The following is a 17,531-nucleotide window of genomic DNA, read 5'->3' on the forward strand; positions in this document are numbered from 1 at the left end:
CTACAGTGTGCAAAAGAATGTTTAATCACACACTTATGTTCTCTCCTCATGTTTCCGAAATTCTCGGACGAGTTAGTCTCCACTTCATTATTAAATAGTACTATCTTGTTGCTGATTCTTCTTCAAATCTTGCTGTTATCCAGGGACCACAAGCTAACATCGCCATGTAAAGATAACAGCTAGTAATCCATTAACCTATATTACATTGTCTTTAAGAGTCTTTGTTTATGCCATGGCAAGAGAATGGAAAAAGGGTTACTAAAGGAGGCAGGTGATTCGCAGTAGTCTTTCTACGAGGAAACAGAGTACTTGTTCCTATTAGTGGTTTCTTTAGCTTTGTTGCGGATTTTGAAATCTTAAACCAGCTGTCGTATGGAGAGATTTCTCGTGTGCAGAGCACCTTCTTATCGAGCGGAATAGAGCCTGTATTGCCAATGCCGTAGACCACACCCACAACACGGACAGATAGCGTGTTATTTCCTGGAACATGACTGAAAGGCTGTTATGAAGAGCAACCGGATGCAACCAATCCGTTTCGTATTTTCCACCATACGTTATCACAAATTTTATTTTTCGGTAGTCATAATGCCAATTTATCCTTATAATTACGAGCAAATGTGCGACAAACAAATGGAATGTTAAAAAAGGAATGGATAGACAATGTAGATTAACGATTCCAGAGACTTTTTCCTCTAAAATCTCTACCCGAAGGTTGATTTCACTACAGCAGCACCTTCTTCTCCACAGTCCTCTTAGAGGTTGTATGCCGTTTGCTTCGTTCCGTCACAGAACTGACTTAACATTGTACGTGGACTCCTTACCATTGTGCTGTTTGGTATTTTTCACATAACAAACACTACGAGACGTGAAAGAAGCCTCAAGTGACAGGAAAATTGGAAGGTCCTACTAGGAAGCAAAATGAGGGCGTTTCCTTTGTAGTCTTCACTTATTGTGAGGCACTGAGCTATACTATTTTGAAGGCAAAAATATCCTCGTCAGCGAACTGAGGGGAAAATCCAGCATGTTTTTCAAAAAGGAACATAGTCTGCTACTTATGAGAAAAAAACGCTAGAAAGACGTACTGCAATGCTGCATCTCGAATCTATAAGATGGTATAACAGCTCTTTGAAGTTCTTCGAATACACCCTGAGATAGGCTACCCAACAAAACCTCGTAACAGTTTATTTCTATTCGTTTTTAAGTGAAATTTTTTTGGTGAAAATAACGTGTTATTAGTTAGAGATGGAGCAAAGTTCATGTGAGCAGAAGAAGAACGAGAACTACTATCGTTCATGAAGTTATTTCGGCAATCGTTTCAACTGATTTAGGAAAATGATTCATAACAGACATAAATTGTCCGAAATATGAAGCTAAGTTCTTCCGAATACGAGACTAGTTCACTACGACACTACGATCTGGAGGAAGACTAGACTGAGAAATCTGGCAGCCAGCAGAAGCGGATAACGATAAATGAAGGAGATAGAGCTACGTACTTCGACATGACGAAGAGGTCATGAAAGACGGACTGAGAAACACCACCGACATGACGAATCTCGTGCGCTGTCCAACCTCTCGTTTGCCTTACGGTGCAGCTGAACTCACGGCGTGCCTGCAACCCAAACGAAGGCTGTCCGCGGTCACGTGAAAGCTCTAGAGAAAATAAAGCTATGACGCCATAGCTCTTCTAGAGGCGGAGCCGCGCAAACACATGTTGGCTCATGGTCAAGAACCTCCCTGTCTGTTTACGCGGCTGCCAGTAAACAAACAGTCGCAGCTTCTGTAAACGTAGCAGTTACCCGCTGCACATAGCAGTTACCCGCGGGTAACTGCAAACGCAAACTCTCCGACCTGGATTCCAGCCGCTGCGTGGGTGGGATTGTGCCGACCGACGGTCTGTTCAGGGCTTCAAGCAAAGTGTGCCATTTAAACAATGTAGCAATCGTGTGTACGCAGTACCTCTTGGGTGACGTAACACCATTCGGCTGTTAACGTCTGTTCTACTATACTCAGACAATTCAATCACATGGACTTGCAAAGCAAATTGTTTCTGATGGCGCATTCTAAACATCGTCTAAATTTGAGCTTTAAATATTGTAGTTTTGTGCAGTAAACATTTAGTTACTTTCGACAGTGCTATAAACTCAATACGAAACTGAGCGTCAGTGTTGTTGAAGGAATGCATTAGCTTCAAGTTATCTAACTAAATCGCGTAAACACAGCCCAATGTGTCAAGAACCGAATTCGGACCCCACTTCACTCAACAACGCGCACGGTGTGTTACAACTGTTATTTCATCCTGCATCAGTTATAGTGGATTAGCTAGCACGTAAGAATGTGTCAACCAGTGGAAGCTTGTGTCCTGTCACACAGCTATATGGTGCCCGAATGGTGTAAATTTGTACTCATCCCAGTTTTGTGCTCAGTGATAAGACTGATTGTCCAAGCCAGACGAATGTTGCTGTTACCAACAAAAATTGACACGGATGTGGGATAGTGTTTCGCCTTTACTTGCTCTCCACTGCACATTTTGGCTTTTACCTAGAAGAAGTTGCAACTGAAAGAAGTAGGGGCCTATTTCTAATCGACATATTGTTAAAGAAGTTGTTGAAATACCCATTTGTGATCTTCCAAACGGAACGATCAAAACATAATACACACAGAAATTTGTACTGAAATATCTAATGTAAGATCGAATCAGCGAGTAGCTTACCTCAATCACACCCTTGCCATGGTCCAACATGGTCCTCGCTAGTTGGCAAGATAGTTGTCATTCTCTCTCGTGCACGCATATCAGTCAAAACCTTAACATTCAACGAATGTATTCAGTGATGAACAACTAAGAACAGTAAAGTGTGTTAATTCTTTATTCACATTTTTTAATGGACGAGTTTTTTGTACCCCTAATACCATCCAAACCATAAACTGCGGTGACATTTTTACACATGTAAGTATTATTATTTACATGATTTACATATTTTAATGGATAGAGTTTTTTGCCCTCCTAATACCACCCAAACCATAAACTGCATGACATTTTTACACATGTAAATATAATAAATACCAAATACAGTATCCTAGTTCGCTACTTGTCACTGCGCCCATCGTTATGTAAACGACTAAATAAAATTGCTATTCCACATGACTTGCCAGCCAAATCACTGGGTAAGGGAATCATACTGTCTGGCACCAATTTCAAAGTCATCTGTCTTCGGGCAGAGTTTGCGGATGTCTGTCGCCAGAGATCGAACTGCACTTCTCCACTGTAAGTCACTTGCAAGTGGGAAGGTGGGTGTTGGGGCGATGAGCAATAGCAGTTACATGGAGCAATGTACCACATGACATTTCAGCCAACGGCGTCATTACGCTGCATCTGACAGTAGTGTGTCCTTCGTGGTCAGCGTAGAACACTTAGCAGTGATTTTTATGTTAGTTTACGTAATGGAAAAGAACTTAGGCTTAATGGAGTTCACTAAGCGAAAGTCGGCTTGTCCTTTTCTCACATGATATGGATGACGGGCAGCAGGCATTTTACGGAAAGCATTTAACAGAGTGCTCCACTGCAGACTTCAACCACAGTACGAGCAGACTGAGTAGATTCCCTGATATGTGAGCGACTTGAACATTGTCCTCGACGACGAGCGTTCATCATAGACAAGGATAACGTCCGGATTGCCCCAGGAAGTGTGATAGACCACTCTTGTACTTTAAGTACATAAATGACCTGACGGATAGAACGGGCAGCGGTCTACAACTGTTCGCTGACGACGCTGTGGTGTACAGGAAAGTCGTCGACGAGTGACTGTAGAAATGTACAGGATGACGTTGATGTGATGAATGTCACCTTGCTTTAAGCACAGAAAAACGCAAGGTAATGAAAATGAATAGGGAAAAAATCCGTAATGTTCTAATAAAGCATTACTGGTGTAATGCCTGACACAATCTCGTCGATTAAGTACCTAATCGTAACGTTGCAAAACGATATAACATGGAATGGGCACGGAAGATAGGTAGTAGGGAAGGCAAATGATCGGCTTTGATTTATTGGGAGACATTTAGGGAAGTGTAGCTCACCTATAAAAGCAGATCGCGTTTAGAACACTAGTGCGACCCATTCTTGGGTACTGCTCGAGTATTTGGGATCCGTAACGAGTCGGATTAAATTCGGAGACTTTGAAGCAATTCACAGACGTGTTGCTAGATTTGTTAGTGGTATGTTCGATCCACACGCAGGTATTACGTAGATGCTTCGTAAACTCAAGTGGGAAGTCCTGGAGCGATTTTTTTTTTTTTTCCTTTTGCGAAACAATATTGAGAAAATTTAGAGAACTGGTTTTGTCGGGTGAGTGCAGAACGGTTCTCTTGCCGCCAATGTACTTTTAGTGTAAGGGATGCGAAGACAATCGATTTGCCCTCGCTTCATTTGCGGGTGGAACAGCAAAGAGAATGACTAGCAGTGGTACAGCACCGCGTTCCGTATGGTGCTTTGAGGATTTTGTGTGTAGATGTAGATGTAGAAGCGACAGCGATAGTTTTTTGTACATTTAATTGTTCTAGGAAAAGTCATTAGTAGAAACAGTTACTCAATGTGCGCCCACCCTATCGTAGCCAGTTAACGAGATTAGGCAACGGCTGGAACGCTTGGTATGGAAAAGCGACAAGCGAGCGCAGTGTGGAGTCCGCTGAGTACTCTTCGTCTCTCTCTCTCTCTCGCTGTATCTGCGCAGGACGCGTCATACCGCCGGCTTCCGCCTTGCACGCCACTTGTAACACTGGGTCTGCACTCTCGCAGCCTGATGAGAGCCAGCAGCGTTAGCGGGTTGCCTATCAGGCGAGTGCGAGGATACGTGTTTACCGCGCCTTGAGCGCGCACGCTAGGCGGCTAGTGCCAGCCGGTATGACGCGGCTTTGCGTAAGAGGGTGACTCAGCCACGTCCCATTCAGAAACTCCGCACCCAGTTCCCAGAAGCAAAGGTCGCCGACTTGGCTCCGAGCAGTCGCTCCGGCGTACAGGGTTCGACTTCGCCGGGAACACTGTGAGAAATCGTTCCCTTTCATATTAAGCAGCACACTCTACGCGAGCCCACAAATACGAGTATACCGTAATCACTTGTCCACTGCGTATCAAATATATGCCCATTCTTGATTTCAGACAGTCTCTTCTTCAATGATCATCTTCAGCTCCTAGATAGTTGTCTTCATACCCACGCCCACACTCTGCGAAGAGCAGTTTACGGTGACGCCAGATACCGGGGCGGGACCGAGAACGTGAATAACTGTGGCTCAGAGTTCAGAAACTGATCGCTGTGACAATACCGTTGAAATTGAACATAATGGTGAACTTCATTGAAATAGCACCTTAACCACGTGTTCCAATTTTCCTCTGCAGTGGGCAGCTGTTGATGTTGCTTCTTTGGCGTTTTTAATCAGTTCTGAGGCTGCAAATGCACGCAGTCCACTACAGTGCGGACTCCTTAGTGGTGCTGTGCCCAGCGAGCGTTTTCTGCATCTGGACTTACCAAAGACGCCACAGAAGCAACATTAACAACTGTCCACTGCGGTCGACAACTGCACCATAAGATTAATAAGTGCTCACAACACTTTTGGTTAATAAAACTCCATCATAATTGAAAATTACAATCCCTGATAAGCACAAAAAAGTGGAGTCAGTTAAAAAAGACATAAAAAGTTACTCAACACTGTTATGGCACTTAGTTTTTTGAACCAAACACTTGGTTGCTACAAACAGACGTCGGTTACCCAAGAAAAAGGAAAACAAAGGAAACATATATGATCCTATATCTTTGCTGACGAGCGGTGTTGTTGTTGTGATCTTCATTCCGAAGAATGGTTTCATGCATCTCTCCCCGCTAGTCTGTCCATCTCTCCATAAATACTGCAACCTACATCCACACGAACCTGGTTACTGTAGCCAAGAGTACTCCGTATCTACCATTTTTTACTTCCCGAATTTCCTTTTATTCCGAAATTTACTATTCTATGATGCCTCAGGGTGTATGCCATCGCCGGCCGTAGTGGGCGAGTGGTTCTAGGCGCTTCAGTCTCGAACAGCGCGACCGCTACCGTCACAGGTTCGAATCCTGCCTCGGGCATGGATGTGTGTGATGTCCTTAGGTTAGTTAGGTTTAAGTAGTTCTAAGTTCTAGGGGACTGATGACTTCAGATGTTAAGTCCCATAGCGCTCAGAACCATTTGAACCATTCGATGTATGCCATCAACCGATCGCTTCTTCTAGACGAGTTGTGTCTTAAAGAAAACCTGTACAACATACGAAATGAAAATTATTTTGTTAAGAAGTTATTAAGACAGAGAAACATGCATCCAGGAAAAAAATACAGTTCTGCGAGTGCTTAAATAATAAGAATACAACAAGCAAAATGGAAACGTATTTAGACACTAGCCGAACTGGTCTTTTTTCTGCCACTTACTTAGTTGACAGGACTGGGTGCGTGAAGAGTATAGTGCTGTGTTTGAGTTAGTGAAGCATATGGCCGATACTCGATGTTTGCTACTTTCTTACTTCTTTCGAAAAGCTTCAACATGTCTCTGGGCTTGACGTTCACGTCGGACGAACGGATCACAAAGAACACTACGTTACACTGAGGTGACAAAAGTCACGGGACAGCTGCTAATATCGTGTTGGAGCCCGCATCTCGTGGTCGTTCGGTAGCGTTCTCGCTTCCCACGCCCGGGTTCCCGGGTTCGATTCCCGGCGGGATCAGGGATTTTCTCTGCCTCGTGTTGGCTGGGTGTTGTGTGCTGTACTTAGGTTAGTTAGGTTTACGTAGTTCTAAGTTCTAGGGGACTGATGACCATAGATTTTAAGTCCCATAGTGCTCAGAGCCATTTGAACATTTTTTTTATCATGTTGGATCTCCTTTTGCCCGGCATAGTGCAGCATCTTGACGTGACATGGACTCAACAAGTCGCTGGTAGCCCTCTGCAGAAATGGTGAGCTATGCTGCCTCTATAGAACTTTGTGTTCCGCCTTACGGCAGGTCTTGTCATGGGGGAAGCCTCGTCAGAGAAGTCCACCGCATGAGTGTCTAGGGAAGTGATTCCAGTGGTGGTTTCTCGTTGCCTCCCACTGACGATGATAGAATGAGAATAACGCAACACCCAGTCCCTGAGCGGAGAAAATCTCCGACCCAGCCGGGAATCAAACCCGGGCCTCTTGGCGTGACAGACCGCCGCGCTGATCACTCAGCTATCGGGTGTCGCCTCTGTAGCCGTCTATTATTGCGAAAGTGTTACCAGTGCAGGATTTCGTGCGCGAATTGAGCTCTCGATTAGGTGATCTGGGTGAACAAATCATTCGATTGAACTGTCCGGAAGATCTTCAAATCAACTGCGAACAACTGTGGTTCAGTGACATGACGCATAGTCATCCATTAAAGTCGATCGTTGAATGGTTGCAAATGGTCTCCAAATAGCGATTTCCAGTCAACGATCGGTTGAGTTGCACCAGAGGACCCAGTCCATTCCATGTAAACACAGCTCATACCATTACGGAGCCACCACCACCCTGCACAGTGGATTCTTGAAGCTTGGGTCCAAAACTTCGTGCAGTCTGTACCACATTCGATCTTTACCATCCTGATATCTGGACTCATCTGACCAGGCCACGGTTTTCCAGTCGTCTAAGAGTCCAACCGATATGGTCAAGAACCCAGGAGAGATGCTGCAGACGATGGCGTGCTGTTAGCAAAGACGCTAGCGACGGTCGTCTGCTGCGACAGTCATCTAATGCCACATTTCGCCTCACTGTCCTAACGGACATGTTCGAAGTACGTCCCACATTGATTTCTGCTGTTATTTCAACAGTTTTGTTTGTTTATCAGCACTGATAGTGCTACGCAAACGCCGCTGCTCTCGGTCGTTAAGCGAAGGCCGTCGGCCACTGTGTTGTCCATGGTCAGAGTTAGTGCCTGAAATTTGGTACTCTAGGTACACTCTTGACACTGTAGATCTCGTATATTCTCTAATGATCTCCGAAATGGAAGTCCCCACACGTCTAGCTATAACGTTCAGAGTCTGTTACTTCCAATCGCTTGGGCATAATCTCTTTGGAAACCTTTTCGCATGAATCACCTGAGTACAAATGTCAGCTCCGTCAGTAATGACCTTTTATACCTTGTGTACGCTATACCACCGCCATCTTTATATGTAGATGTCGCTATCCAGTGAGTTCCTCAGTGTATATCGTCATCTCTTAAGAAACTAAAGACGTAGGCACAAGCTCATTGACCAGTAAATGTACTCCACCATTGCTCATCTCCTTGACGCATAAACTGTGGCCATGAAATTATTTTCGCCGTCAACGATGAGTCCGAAATGACAGCGCCCCGTGAAATTCGGTCCGGCTGCATCACTACCGAGGAAAGGAGAGAACGAATTGTTTGAACGATGTGGCACCTTTTGAGTTGCGAAAGGCTGTCCTCCGCTAGGTGAGAAACACCGGCCGTTCACGAGGGAACGAAGCGTCGGAACGGATTTCACACGCGCTGCACGGAGAAGTTGCGGAGTGGTGGGTGCTGGTGTGGACGTCAGCGTCACGGCCGACGGAATCTGCAGACGGCGAGCGGCGGCGGCGTGACGGCACGTGGAGGCGGCCTGATCCGTGTCCTTGGGGTGTCGCGTCTCCAGCCCGCCCTCACGCCGCTCCGCTGGAGACTGCCTCTGGAGTCGAACTGTCCCAAGCGTTCTCCGTCCCGTCTGCGGTCCCTACTTCGGAATCGCAACTAAATACCCGTAAGATAAATATCGGCCCGTTAAACGCAGCCGCATCAACTATTTGAAGACATTGTTGGACTGTACTAAGAACAACTATGGAATTCAATTTCATCTACCGCGTGAGTCATAAGATTCCATACAAAGAGTAGAAGTGGTGACTATATTTTATTCATCTACACCTACATTTACATGATTATTCTGCAATTCACAATTAAGTGCCTGGCAAAGCATTTTTCGAACCACCTTCAAGCTTGAATGAGATTTTCGCTCTCCAGCGGAGTGTGCGCTGATATGAAACTTCCTGGCAGATTAAAACTGTGTGCCGGACCGAGACTCGGACTCGGGACCTTTGCCTTTCACGGGCAAATGCTCTACCAACTGAGCTACCCAAGCACGACTCACGCCCTGTCCTCACAGCTTTACTTCTGCCAGTATCGCGTCTCCTACCTTCCAAACTTTACAGAAGCTCTCCTGCGAGATACTGGCAGAAGTAAAGCTGTGAGGACGGGGCGTGAGTCGTGCTTGGGTAGCTCAGTTGGTAGAGCATTTGCCCGCGAAAGGCAAAGGTCCCGAGTTCGAGTCTCGGTCCGGCACACAGTTTTAATCTGCCAGGAAGTTTCACCTTCTAGCTATTCATCTACCGTTCCGTTCTCGAACGGCGTGAGGGAAAAACGAGCACTTCAATCTTTCTGTGCGAACTCCGATTTCTCTTATTTTTTCATGATGATCGTTCCTCCCTATGTAGATGGGCGCCAACAGGACATTTTCGCAATCGGGTGAGGAAGTTGGTGATTGAAATTTCACGAAGAGATCCTGCCACTCCGAAAAATCGCTTGCTTTAATGATCGCCACCCTAATTCACGTATCATGTCCATAGCACTCTTTCGCCTGTTTCGCAATAATACAGAACGAGCCGCCCTTCCTTGAACTTTTTCGATCTCCTCCGTCAGTCCCACCTGCTGCGGATCCCACACCGCACAGCAATACTCCAGAAGAGGGAGGACGTGCTTGGCGTAAGCAGCCTCTTTAGTAGATCTGTTGCACTTTCTACGCGTTCTGCCAATAAATCACTGTCTTTGGTTTGCTTTACCCGAACATTACCTCTATGATCTTTCCAGTTTTATTTATTCGTAATTGTAGTCCATAAGTATGTAGGCGAAATTGCAGCCCATAGATTTGTGTAATTTATCGTGTAACCGAAATTTAGCGGATTTCTTTTAGTACTCATCTGAACGAATTCACACCATTGTTTAGAGTCAATAGCCAATCATTAGTGCAAATGGTTTCATATGGTGATATACTTGCGTTTATATTCCATGTGTCTCTCTTCCATGACGACACACAGTGATAGTCTTACGAAGGAGGCCTATTACACCACGGAGAAATTTTTTATTGAAACTTCCTGAGAGCACTTTTCATAAGTGTCAGATAACGTATTACTTCCTCCCACATACATCTCGCGAAACTACCACGACGAGAAAATTAGGGAAATCTCGGAAAACAAATCTGGATAGCCAGACGGCGATTTGAACTGTCGTCCTCCCGAATGTGAGTCCAGTTAGCTACGGAACCTGCTCTTTTTAATTTCTTGATAAATTTTGCCGCGGTATCATTGGTTATTGGCGTCCTGTACGCTGCCTCGAAAGTGTGTGCTACATGGCGTATCGTTCCCAGCCCCACTAATAGTGTCAATCCGTTCTTCCTTGGTTCATTTCTTTTCTTGGTCCACCTTCCTGAAAACGAAAAATAACTTCCTCACCACTTTCACCATTTGTTTGGAGATAGGTGGTTTTCCGGTACAATTCAGACTCGTGAGCTACCGAATTTGATTCAGCTGCAGTATCGCAGACAGAAATCTTCTGTCGGCACAGTAGAATGGAACAGTTAAGCGTTTCACCAACTGAGATGTCCTCAGGCCTAGTACTGCCTGTCGGCGTGGCAGTCTAGTGTAACATGGGCAATACGCGAAATATGTGATCACGACCAGATCGTGGATGCTCAGCACACAGGTCAATTCATCTCTAAGATCGTGCAGGCACTGCGATTTTCACGTCTTTCTACGGCAATAGAGTAACGTGGGTACCTCCATTCGGACAACATCGGTTGAAGAATGTGATCGCCGTCGACTACCGAAGGTTCTAGCAAAGCTTACAATTCACTCACCAGTTCAGAGCCGGTCAACAACGATGAGTAGCTATACAACGCCGCAGCAACCCGTTTCAGAAGACTACAGAACTGGTCGTCTTACATGTTTTCCTCTGCACACGGAATATCACACGGCACAGAGACTGCCACAGCTATTGGACACTCGGGAAGTGGAAGAAGGTCGCTTGAATGGATGAGTACGGACCAGTGGTTGAGTCGAGTACGTGGAAAGCCACATGAGACGACACATTCGAGTTTCGACGGGACACAGATCAGTCAAATGGAGAAGGTATGTGTATGAGGTAGGGACGGGGGAGGCAGCGGGGTTCACGAGCGATGAAACGGGTCTCCTGATAGTGTGCCATCGTTTCTCATCAGTGGACGATATAGGATCCTACAGTCCGAACACAGTTCGGCTACAGCATCTCACAAGCGACAAGACAGTACACTACCTTATCGTACCCATCAGAATATGGAAGAAGAGTTTGAGGATCACTGCAGGAACATGAATTGTTTAAGAGTGTATAGACGTAACGGAAGTCCTCTAATAAAAAATGTTTGACATTTTCAAAGCGTTTGTCGATTTCGAGTCGCCTGAACAAATGTTCATGCGTCAGAATCATAACTACTTCTTTGTCTTCACAAATCTTCGTCCTGGAGGGATAGTTTAGGCGCCATCGTCAGTATCCTACATACGAGATATGTTAGAAAACAGGATCAGATTTCTGCAGTGCCGGAATACCGGAACAGGTCTTTATTCTTTTTTACTTAACCACCTTTATTGCCACGTGAACTCCGAATATAAAACTAAATTCAGTTTAAAATGTATTTATGATGTTGTATATTTCCGATGTTTATAGTACATCGTAAATCTTAATAACATGCATAAGACCGTTAACGGAGTATCTCAAAAATAAAAAACTCAGGAACTTTACAAACCTTTTGCCTTTGGAAATTTCTTTCAGACTGGTCTCGGTGTCGATCAATTTACGAATGCAACACAACAAGAGTATAGTTTTAGATGATCTTGGAGCAGTTAGGTAAGATGAAGAAATAGCGGAATCTGTGACTCGTCTACATGTGTTAGATATCTGTAGATTTTTATATGCTCTTCCTGTACCGTGCCGAAATCATATAAAAAAACTTTCTTGGAAAATAGTTAAGTACCAGCTGACAATGACCACTGTTCCCCTTTCTTGTCCCGTGTGTTAACGCCAAAGCAAAAAGAAGGGGCAGAGGGAGACAAAAACTGGAACACACGCTAACCGGTTTTAGGTTGTCGGTTATCGTCTTGCGACTGATAACCACTGCGGGTAACGTTCATGACACCTACTCAGCGGTGGAAAGTCACACGCTTCTAGCAACTACATGCTGAAGTACATATTCCGAGCAGAAGTAATGGAAAACGTTCATGTTACACGAAGAGATATGACCACCCAGAAGAATTAAAAAACTATTTCTTTGATATTAGACAGTGAATTGCAAAATCCGGTGGCTACCGAAAATGAAACCGTTTCTCTAGGGCCCAGAATTGGCGATGATCTCTTCGACACTAGTCTTAGGCCGTGTTGAAGTTATTTGAGCAATTGAAACTTCAAATCAGTACGGAGCAATTTCTCGACTGATAATTGTAGAACAATTGGTCGTTTCTCTTCGTTATAGTCTTCACATCTGAGAGGCTAATGCGGCGATCCTTCGACCTTGATTTACTTTAACGAAACGAAATCATTCACGTTTTCCAGAAACTGTTTCTAAATGATAATATACTCCAGAAACAGGAACAGGCTTTACTCGCGTCGACGTCATCAGTGGGCAGTGGAAAATTTCCTGTCGTTTTCCTACCAGTGCCGCTCCAGGAATACCGATCACAAAGACAGATGAATGTCGCAACCAATATGAAAGTAAAATTTGGCGACGCGCGCAGACACTTTTGGTATTCCGAACAGCTGCTCCGTGCACAGCTGTCACGAGCCGTATCTCGCTGGAGAACAATACAGTGTTGCGAATGAGCTTGTCTTTTTACTTCTGCTGCATGCGGAATGAATTCCAGATGCGTATCCGCCAGTTGCAACGCCGTGTACGGTGTCTTCACTGGAGAAGAGAGAAAGAGAGAGAGAGAGAGAGAGAGAGAGAGAGAGACAGATGCTCCGAAGTCATCTTCTCGTAGCAAATCTTGACACACAAATGAAGTTGTGAGGGCTTTCCGCCCGCTCTAGGTCTCGATCGTGCAGCAGTATCCTGCGCGAGGTACTGCATGGCAGTCTCTTTCAAGATACGGTTGAAACTTTCAGTGATACACGCACGAGCCCTAAAGTTTTATCCGTCAGAAAGTATCTCAGTAAAGCAAACTGCATTGCAGAGTGAAAGGGTCATTAGGGAAATGGGCCCATAGGCTGCGTGTAAGCCGCTTCTCTAAGATGTCACTATGAAGCCTGGTCGGATAGTTCGGCAGGTAAGAGTATTTCTTGCCAAAGGCATGGATTTGGGTTCGAAACCCAGTCTAACACACAGATCAGTTTGCTGAGAAGTTCAGGCTAAAAATTACCTACTCCGAGAAAAATATTCATCTGTAATCAACCCTACCGTCAGAAAGTGAGAGATCACAACACTCTAGTCACTTACAATTTCGAAGAATCAACTACTTACTAATTCGTAATTAGTTTCATGGCTAATCTTCGGATGGCTGCACACAATTCGTTTGATAGGCGCATATTATTTTTACTGTTATGAATACCAGCCTGTGTTACGCAATACTGTCCCCCTGCCCCCACCATTCTTACGGATACTTTTACGTTAAACGTAAAAGATACAATTCAAGAACTGTATTTGTCTATTTTTTGTATTAGGCACTTCGTGTCCATTTATTTTAAAGTCTTTGTGAATAATGAAGTGTACTGAACGTGAAGGCGACAGGAGTTTCAGAGAAGTAACAGATGAAACTAAGAAATGAAAGTTTTCATCATGTAGCTCACACAAATCTAAATCACTTGGGGCTCTTCGGATTTCCTGCGATTTTCGGTCGCGTAACGCTTGAAATGTGCGCCTATGTTTTACATTTGTTTATTATCTCTCTTTCGTTCCAACATTACTCAGTTTGACTAACAGTTCTTTCTCTTTGTTTCATTTCAGGTCTTCCAGGTGAGTGTGTCTCCCTGCTCTGCAGAAAGAAAAGAAACGAAGCGCGTAAGTTATCCAAATTTCTATTTTGTTCCCCTTTCAGGAATTTGCTGTAAAAATATTTCATATGCGTTTCTTGCCATTTTCCCATATAATTCGAAGTTCTTTCGGTTTTCGGGCGCACATCGAGGACATAATTATAAGGGACAGTCTAATGAAAACGAGACAGATGAGTAAAAATAAGTAAATTATTTATTATTTCAAAAGTATTCGCCATAACTATTAATAGAATTATTCCGCTGTGGTACAAGACAGTCAACGACTTCAGGAAAAAATGTTTGCGGTTGCCTCCAGAACCGTGATTGTACCCGGGCGTGCACCTTTTCGTCCGAACCAAGTCGACGGCCATGAAGAAAGACATTCGTGGTCGTCGATTTGCTTCGGACGATGAGGGCACGCTTGGGTACAATCACGGTTCTGGAGGCAACCGCAAACATTTTTTCCTTAAGGCACTGACTAATTGTATTGATAGTTACGGTGACTACTTTCGAAGTAATAAAGAGGCTACTGAAATGTTTTTTCCATGTTTCTCGTTTTCATTTGACTACCCCTTATACTTCTCCTTCCAGTTCTTCGGCTAAAACCTTGCCTTCGCAATATCTGGAAGATTTCTGGCCAAAATATCGTAACAATAAATAAATACGTTCCACTTAATACTCAAAAACTGATGGGAAACGTAAATCAAATATTGTACAGTATTTGCTGGCACGGGAAGTTTTCAGTGTTCCAAAACCTAGTACTGATCGGACATTCCTGGAGTGTATGGCAGCTCTAAGTAATATAAAGTCAGTGTGAAAACGTCAGAGATGTCATAAAGCAAAGATTAAAATAATAAAGAGGAGATGAAGCGCAAAATAATTAGTTTTTATGCCGTGGGGGCACAGTCGGTCTATTTCTATTTTTATTTATTTACTTATTTGCAATATTTTTTAAGCATTTAGCTTTCTCAATACAACTAATGGTCGTGAAATGAAACGTGTCCTAAGGTACGAAGAATCTTTTAATGTGAAATATACCTCTTGAATGGTTATCCTGCAAAAAATTTTGAAACGTGCTGTTTGAGTACCCAAACGTAACTTCGCCTGTTTAGTCAACACTGAATTTTATTAGGGGAGCGGTAAAAGTACTGTGGCATCACAATCTCTTGGAAGAGCACTTTTCTGCTGTTTTGTTCGTTTCAGTCGATTATGTATCTGTACTGAGTTTTGTTTGTGTAACTGACTCCTGTTGGCGATCATAAAAGATTTTCGATCTTAACTTATGTAAAGAACAAGAAAAGATTCTCTTTTATTCTAATTGTGGTACTGCACTCGTACAGAAAAGATAAAAAAAGGACCATTTCTGTGCTTGGAAAAATAAAATAATTTTTATTAGTTGTGCAACTGACACGGTTGTATTTATGTTATTCATGTAACATTAAATGCTACGTGAATTTGAGGCAATTTTTGTTTGGCCGTCGCCATCAGGAGAAGTTATGGTACTTTTATATTGGTATGCAGTACGAGGGTGAGTCAGTAAGTAAGTCGCAAACGCCAGAATAAGGTGGCAGCACATGTCACGCGGGAGGTAGCCGATACACAGTATTCCGCAGCCAATGGTTTATGATTTACAGTCAGACCAAGATGTGCTGTGCGTGTGTACATGACTAGAACAGCGCGATTTTTGTGAGCCGAGGGACTTACTGCAGAGCACATTCATAGAGAAATTCACCCCGTATGTAATTAGAACTTTGTTACCAGTCGCTAAAACACAAAATAGCTCACATTAGTATGTTTTTTTTTCCTGCGAGTTATATTTGTTAGTAAGTATAGTCTGGTCATTTTAGACGGTATTTTAAGTCCCTCGCAGAGCCTTTCTTCCACTCCGGCACTGCTTCTCCTCGCATGCGCGTGCCATGTAGGGCGGCGAGAGGAGCTTTGCTTTGCTTTGCTGCGCTGTGACTCAGACGCCCCTAGATGGGAACACAGTCTGTGTGTGGGCCGGCACCGCGGCGTGTCCTATTCCGTGCAAAGCGGGCCTTTCGTAGTCCTCCGCGGCGTTCCCCTGGCCGGTAGGCCACCCACACGGCAGCGCCGCTCCACGGCACGCTTGTCTGCCGACAATGAGACCGCGCGATAAGAGCGGGGCTCGTATTTCGCGTGGCGGCTGGCTGTGTGACGTGAGCACCGACCGGCACTGTGTGCGGCGCAGAAGCAGGTATCTCCTAACACGCCGAAAGAGATGGTGCCTACTTGCTGGTTTCCACCAGCGGTCGCAATAGGTATACAAGTTAACAATTCTACGAGGACAAACGGAAGATAGTACTGCATGCCAGCGCGTAATGTCATATATTATAGGCTATAAATTCACGAAATTAGTTCAACGACCATATGTGATCTGCGTGTGGACTTCCGCGGCTAGAGTCAGTTGACATAAAATCTCTCTGAGCATCGTGCCGCGTCATAATGTTACGGTTACAGTGTTCTGCTGATTAGCAGACCCGGAAGCAGGACCGTGGCCGAAACGCTGATTTCTCCAGCACAGATTTTACACTACGACGCGGTGCGATACTCAGAAATCTATTATATCGGCATATGTGATCTATTACATCTAATATCAATTCATGTGCATATGTGATCTCTTACAACACTCTTCCAGAAACTTAGTTGCTGAGACTTTTAATACAGTTTTGGCAAGGTGCAGAGGAAGCAAATTTACACAATGGGACGAAAAATACTCGGCCAGGACATTCTACTCGTATTAATGGACGTACAATTCAGCTATGAATACTTGTCTCATACATCAGGCTAACTAATGCGGATGTCTCGTGTGCACTGCCTGGACTTTAATTATGTAAGTTCTATTCCGTAAGTTTCTGAACTCCACGTGTACTATACCTACATATAATGCCGTGAGTAGCTTGTGGCAGCTAGGGCACGTATCCATTGCACCATTTTGGGATGGGCGAAAAAAAAAAAAGAGACAGGCTGGCCGGCCGTTGTGGCCGTGCGGTTCTAGGCGCTTCAGTCTGGAACGTCCTTAGGTTAGTTAGGTTTAAGTAGTTCTAAGTTCTATGGGACTGATGACCTCCGATGTTAAGTGCCATAGAGTTCGGAGCCATTTGAACCATTTTTGTAAATGTAGTGCACCGTTACCAAGCTGTCAACAGAAGTTGTCAGTTTTAGAAACGAATTAAACATCTCAAAATCAGTGCCGGTGCAGATTAATAAAAGTTGATTAACTTATCAACATATAATAAATTTCGACAGCACCGCCGGTAAGGACATTTACAAATTGTAAAGTAAAAATTATAACGTAATTTATAACTAATGCAAACTTACAAAAATTATGTATCAGCATCTTCTGCAGTATCGCAGAAGGAACATTCAACTTCTCGTAGACCTATTACAGATCTCAGTGAGATGCTGATAATGGCGACTTTATCGCCTTGAAGGCATTATCGGCCAACATCAACTCAC

The 17,531-nt window shown here is 44.2% G+C and overlaps 1 protein-coding gene and 1 non-coding gene across 2 annotated transcripts in view; both read left to right on the forward strand.

Moving 5' to 3' along the window:
* Window positions 1–17,531, forward strand: part of LOC126187491 (proton-coupled amino acid transporter-like protein pathetic) — a 113,235-nt gene that overhangs the window by 51,834 nt on the left and 43,870 nt on the right. The window contains exon 2 of the mRNA XM_049928603.1: window positions 14,026–14,079. Coding sequence (XP_049784560.1) covers window positions 14,026–14,079 — 54 coding nt within the window. The remainder of the gene's footprint in view (window positions 1–14,025; window positions 14,080–17,531) is intronic.
* Trnas-cga (transfer RNA serine (anticodon CGA)) lies at window positions 9,271–9,345 on the forward strand. Its single transcript has one exon. It is a non-coding gene; the product is annotated as a tRNA-Ser (tRNA).

Source organism: Schistocerca cancellata, chromosome 5 (genome assembly GCF_023864275.1).
Source record: "Schistocerca cancellata isolate TAMUIC-IGC-003103 chromosome 5, iqSchCanc2.1, whole genome shotgun sequence".
NCBI lineage: Eukaryota > Metazoa > Arthropoda > Insecta > Orthoptera > Acrididae > Schistocerca > Schistocerca cancellata.